The sequence below is a fragment of the Triticum aestivum genome, chromosome 2B (assembly GCF_018294505.1).
Source record: "Triticum aestivum cultivar Chinese Spring chromosome 2B, IWGSC CS RefSeq v2.1, whole genome shotgun sequence".
NCBI lineage: Eukaryota > Viridiplantae > Streptophyta > Magnoliopsida > Poales > Poaceae > Triticum > Triticum aestivum.
The window spans coordinates 662,581,540-662,587,875 of NC_057798.1; the positions used below are offsets into that span (position 1 = coordinate 662,581,540).

At 48.5% G+C, this 6,336-nt stretch overlaps 2 protein-coding genes across 2 annotated transcripts; one reads left to right on the forward strand and one right to left on the reverse strand.

The window, feature by feature from the left end:
* Window positions 1–2,802: 2,802 nt before the first annotated feature.
* Window positions 2,803–3,446, reverse strand: LOC123041965 (putative lipid-transfer protein DIR1). The gene has a single exon (XM_044464508.1). It carries the CDS (start codon window positions 3,381–3,383, stop codon window positions 3,066–3,068), a length of 318 nt encoding a protein of 105 aa, XP_044320443.1. The 5' UTR covers window positions 3,384–3,446; the 3' UTR covers window positions 2,803–3,065.
* A 2,025-nt stretch (window positions 3,447–5,471) lies between these two features.
* Window positions 5,472–6,044, forward strand: LOC123041966 (osmotin-like protein; the record flags this gene model as incomplete). The annotated part of the gene is made up of 1 exon (XM_044464509.1): window positions 5,472–6,044. A coding segment is annotated over one exon (573 nt), but the record flags the coding sequence as incomplete, so codon positions are not given.
* Window positions 6,045–6,336: the final 292 nt, after the last annotated feature.

The following is a 6,336-nucleotide window of genomic DNA, read 5'->3' on the forward strand; positions in this document are numbered from 1 at the left end:
ACAGATATTTTGTTGTCGAAAAGAGGGTGATGTGCTCATATATAGTTAATGAAACGAGATGACCTATAGAAAAGAAACACCAATCTTGGCCTATGGTCATATATTATATGTTCGGCATTTTTAATTTGGAAAATCCTTAGAAGTCATGTATATGCACCTATTACTGAAATAATAGCACATTGCATTTCCTCCACTTCGAAAAGTAAACAAAAAACACATGCTCCTGGTCAATTAATTAGACAAGGACATCCGCTAGCTAGCTTGAAGCAATAAACCCTGCAACTAGATGCATGCATGCACCAACTGTAGCTTGAGGTATTTTCTTCAGACCATAGAGGAAATCGGCTTGATCTTGGACTGGTGGTAGCTTTTGCCGACTTAATCCAGTAGTGCTGTTAACAGGTAGACACGAACACATAAACGGATTGTGGCGGGAGTGGAAGAAGAGCTCAGCCAGGTCTTCCGGAGCATGATAACATTCCATGGCATAGATATTTGGCGGGGACGTCGACCGGCACTCCAAATTAAATGAGAAGAGTCTATTGTTCATGCGAATAAGATATGTTTGTTGCCGACCAACACTTCTTATAAGCTACTAAGATGCACGTATGTGAAAGCTGAGCAGATGTTTGGGAAGGTGGAATAACCGGAGCACGTCTTAGAGAGGAGAGATCATGTGGTGGGAGCAAAATTATAGAGGTTGTCCAGAGCATGCAACTCACCGATGATCATCAGACCTCCAAATCAGAATCGCCTAGCAAGTAGTAATCTGTGGTGGCGTAGATGTTGTGTTCGATGATGCAAATCAGAAGTCCTGCCTTTCCTGCCAGCGTTCTAGCACCAGTCCATTTACTAGTTTCAGTTTTCTAGTAGGATGCTTCCTGAATTGAACGAACTGAAATGCTATTTCAAAAGCATGAGAAGTGTTCTGTCAGTCCAGGATAACACTAAAGATGTGCGTTTTTTCTAAAGATGGACATTAACTGTAATTTAATTCTATAATGCTCATAATTCATCATAGATACAAAATCAACTATAAAGAAAAATATATGTAAGGGCCTCAATGATTTAGAAGAATTTTGTAGGAATTTTGGAAGATTTTATTTCATAGGAATTTTTCGGCTAGAGCTAGTTGGTATGTAAGATTGAGAACTGTATATGATTTTTTATATTTGTTCGCATGTAATTTCAAATAAAAAATTACACTAATTTCATGGTAATTCTTCCCTATTTGTATTTTATGACAGCTACGAAACGCACCTAGTCCTTTTGGAATGTGTATTTTTTACTCCCTCCGTCTCAAAATAAATGTCTCAACTTTGTACTAAAATTAGTACAAAGTCATACTAAGGTTAAGGCGCTTATTTTGGGATGGAGAGAGTACAATGCAACCAAACAACTTACATCGCAATTCTACCAGCTTCCTATTTCTGCATTTTTTAGAATTGTTGAAAATAAGGAGGCTCTTAAAATGAATTTGGCAGTGTCAATTTTCTTTCACATAATGTATGAAATCAAGTGTTAATCTTGCACCCTAAAAGAAAGAAAAAGAGTTGCAGTCTTGTCCATGTTCACGCCGTAAAAGGCTAGGAGAAAATCAATGGTAGAATCTCGAATACACTAGTAGAATCAGTTTAATTCCCAAGTGAATGCGGCCACATTAGTGTTCGTAACATAATAGTTTATAGTAATTTTCCATGAAATGGGATACACATTCTTGTTTTTCAAACACGATAATGGCAATCTACACAACACAGCACACTGAAACAGACTGACTCGCTCCAAGACATATGAGCTTTAATTAGTGCAGCACTTTAGCATTCTTCGCTTCGAGACACCGATTCAACTCTAGATACATGTCTAGTTAACAAAATGCACTAGGATCAGTTGACTAGGATGGAAAATTTCTAAAGGAATCCATCCCCATATGGTCATCCTGGGAAGGTTACTTCTCGTAGAAAGCTAACGGAAGTTCATGAAGTCACAAATCCCGATGCTTCTCAGCCCTAGGATGTATGTGGATTTCAACGACACTGAAAAATGAATTCTAACTAAGTGCAAAACCTGTGTACATTGAATATGTGGCATGCTGAAATGAACCTAGCAACGACTAAGCTCCACTCCTTGGTACACAAATGATGGCTTCTTAGAGTCATTGCTCTATCTCTCTTCCCACACTTAAATAGGAACATTGTGTGATCCACCAGACATATAATGAATGCTTTCATGCAATTCAATACTGCCATATGAGCACATGGCATGGGCATTTTCGTATTGTTGTGAGTGTCCTCGTGAAGTACCTATAGATGAGCACATCACACGCACCTCACCAAGGATTATCAGACCTTCAAACTGAAACCACCTAGCAAGTAGTGAGTTGTGCTAGCGTGACAATATGTTTGATTATGCAAATCAGGAGTCCCGTCTTTCATGCTAGTATTCGAGAACATGTTCGTTTACTAGTTCCTGGTAGGATGCTTCCCGGTATCACCTTGAAATTCTGAATGAACTGTGATGCTATATGTTTGCTAATAAGTACATATAGTTTAATTTTGGAGATTTCTCTAGAAGCCGGAGAATTGTTGTGGCAGTCCATTGGACACTATAAGACGTTCATGTTTTCTAAAGATAAACATTGGCTGCATTTTCTTTTATCATACATAGATGCAAAATCACAAACTCTATATAGAAAACTAGCTGCACAAGACAATCTTCTTGATAGTTGAGTATCGATTTATTTATGAGTGATCAATAGGGGAAAATTATGATCGTCATTTACTTGTTCACTAGAAAACATGCAACTTTCTGACACGAAGGACATCACAATGAGATATTAAATTCATGGGAATAACATGCAAGGCACGCTTGCCATCCTTACACTTCCAGTATAACATGCATATATTATTTTATCAAGAGCTTAACGACTTCGAAACCACACAATAACAATAAGACCGAGTAGCATAATGATTTTCCAAGTGCTCCTCCACTTATTTAGCCATATATAAAAGTCGATGCAGATGTAGAACAACCGACTCCTAGATGCTTATGGGTAGTACATCCGATCATCACGAGCAGTTGTTGGGCATGGTGAGACCACACTTGCCAGGCAGCGCCATGGCGCGCTTTGCGTCGATGTGGTACTTTCTCAGCCATATGCCAGCGATGCCTTTGTACCGGCAGATACATGATAGGTTGGCCTTCCCAAGCGCAGCACAACACTCAGCCAACGGACTGTCTGTGGGGTTATTCACTGCCGCTGCGGGCTGGCAAAGCTTGAATTCATCATTCGACATGCCGCAAACGCCATGAACACCCTCTAGTGCGGCAAGGGACACCGACATGACAAGCAACAATGCTGCAGCCAATGCATGTGCCTTAGCCATAACTGTTGGTAGTGTTATTATGTTATCTAGTGGATTGCTAGAGGAGATTTGGTCTTAGCTAGATTTTGCTTTGGAAATGTGTGAGATGAATGTTTGGTGTATGGCTCTATTTATAGGGGCAGGCCCCTGTGTTCATGAAGTGTGTATTTTGCATGAGGGAAGAAATTAGGCACTCAAGTGCTGCTCACATGTAGAAGCATATTGTCTTATCATGCAAACAAAAATCTGCACTTGAACTCACTGTTGAGCGATAACGACTACCATAGTTGGCAAAACGATATGTAATGAAGCAAAATTTCTGATTTCAACATCAAGAGTACGCTGCAAATTAAGACCAGTTCTTCACAATGATGACGAAAAAGGGTTTCCCCTCGCTTTGTATTACAAAGCAAACATCCAATACAACCAACGATAAGTGCTGGGGCGGAAGCAGCACAACCACGCCCAAAAGAAAAGAAAGAGAAAAAAGAAAAGAAACAAATGCCGATAACGGCGGATCGACAAAGACGACGGAGCCTCGCGACCGCTGCTTCCACCGAAGATCGTCCCCCAAGCTACGAGACTCCGAAGCGCCGGTATCAATCAACACCTCCAAGAAGGGACACGATGATGACGACGCTGCTGCCAAGGGTTTCCCCCGGTACACGGCGAGGAAAGAGGAAGGGTAGCCCCGACGCCCTCCAGGAAGGTCCGATGGCACCCTCAGGCGCCACCGCGTCGGTGTCGGCCAAGCCAACAGGGATTTCTCCCGATCCCATCCTCCACCTCAGACACTCCGGTGCTCGCCACCAAACTGACCACCACCCTGGCACACGGACACGAAGCATCCCACGCTGTCTCACCACGATACCGCGAAGATGGCATGCACAAGGAAGAAGGGGAGCCGGGACTTGGGCCGCAGCACCGTCAGCGTACTGGAGGGACCCACCTCCACCGTCCACGACGGTAGCCGACCGGACGCCAAAGCGGGAGCTTGCCGGGCCCGTGGCCCCACAGGCCCGGCCGGGCCCTTAGAGGCCCGGACAACTCCCACCTCCGCGTCGCAGCATGCATGCCGTCGGCGTCGCTGCCCCCCGTTCAAGCTGCTCCACCACCTCACCACACAGACGACGACGAAGCCACGCCGGGGGCCGGCCCGCTAGGACCCAGATGGGGCCCGCGGGCCCCAATCTGGGCCGGGGGCGCGTCTCTGGCCAACCAGTGCCACCACGTCGTCTCGCCGCCAAGGGGTTGCGCCACCATCGAGCGAGCCGCCGGCCACCGCACCGGGAGGCCGGGCCGTCATCAGGCCGAGGGGCACCGCCGCCGCCTCCATGCCCTGGGCAGGGAGCCCCGCGCGCGGGGACAGGCAGGCCCCGCCGCCGCCAACACCACCCGGCCCGCGCCGGGAGCGCCCATCGGCGGCGGCAGGGAGGGAAGGCGCGACAAGGGCGGCCGAAGGGGAAGGAGGGCTCGCGCCACCCCGGCAACCTCCCTGGGAGGCGGCACGGAGCGGATCCGGGGGAAGGGGGGAGGGAGGGGAAGGGGACGGGGCGGCCGGCGACCGGCGGCGGCGGCGGGGGCTAGGACGGCCGGCAGTGGCGTGGGGAAGGAGGGAAGAACCCTAGGTCCTCTCTAGTCGTGTACACCCTGGAAGGTGAGCTTTTTTGGTTGCCCACCCACAAGCTTTTTGCGTGCCTTTAAAATAAATTACAAAAGAGAAACGGCTCATGATAGCATTTGAAAATTGAATTGTTTAACTGACCGACGATTAAAGGCAAGCACTGAAATCTCTATGGTATATGCTCCGCTGCCGAATTAGAGAGTATTTGACAAAAAACTACCACATTAGGGGTTACCGTCCCACAAAACTACCACTTCCAAAAAAGTGACTGATAACTACCAAAAATTTCTAATTTTGTGACTAAAAACTACCACTTTTGAAAAATAATCAGTTTAGAAGATCTAAACATGTTTATGACATGCGGGGCCCACCCGTCAGAGCTGATGTGGTGGCAAAGTCAACTCCATTTATTTTAACCATTACGTTGACTGTTATTACAAGTGGGGCCCACCTGTCAGCATCAATCTTATTCTTCCTCCTCCTCTCTCCCCCACCGCTCCTTCCCGGCGCCCACCCACGCCTGGTCCGGCCGCATCTGGGCACGCACCAGCTGCGTGCCCACCGGCGGGGCTGGGCAGCTCTGCTGCGCCACGGGCGACTACGGCGGGTGGCTCCATTGCGGGGGCCTCGGCGGCGTGGCGCCCGCCACGCTGGCACGGGTCTCCCTCCACCACGGCGGCGACGACCAATCGTCCTATGGGGTGAGCGTGGTGGACGGCTTCAACATGGGCATGTCAGTGACCCCGCATGAGGGCCGCAGTAACTGTCCCGTCCTCGCCTGCCGCAAGGACCTGACGCAGACCTGCCCCGGCGAGCTGCAGGTGCGCGCGGCGGCGGGCGGCGGCGTTGCCGCGTGCAAGAGCGGCTGCCTGGCGTTCGGAACCGACGAGCTGTGCTGCCACAACACGTACAACAGCCCGGCCACCTACCGCCCCTCCAAGTACTCGGACTTCTTCAAGAGCGAGTGCCCGCAGGCCTTCACCTACGCCCACGACAACCCCTCCCTCACCCACCAGTGCTCCGCGTCGTGCGAGCTCAAGGTCATCTTCTGCCACTAGAGTTGAGTCCAACGGCGCTCGAGCCGGCGGGACGCGTGCCGCCGCTGCCGTCCGTCGTCGGTGGGTGCACACAAGGTGTTTGAGGAAATGGCAAAGAGAGAAAGGAGGAAGAGGGAGAAGAAAAGTGATGCTGACAGGTGGGCCCCACTTGTAATAACGGTCAAAATAAACGGAATTGACTTTGCCGCCACGTCAGCCCTGATGGGTGGGTCTCGCATGTCATAAACATGTTTAAATGTCTAAAGTGGTCATTTTTTAGAAGTGGTAGTTTTTAGTCACAAAATTAGAAATT

What these genes read in the sequence shown, in the direction of transcription:
- LOC123041965 (XM_044464508.1), bottom strand. Translation starts at nt 3,383, where the DNA reads ATGGCTAAGGCACATGCATTGGCTGCAGCATTGTTGCTTGTCATGTCG.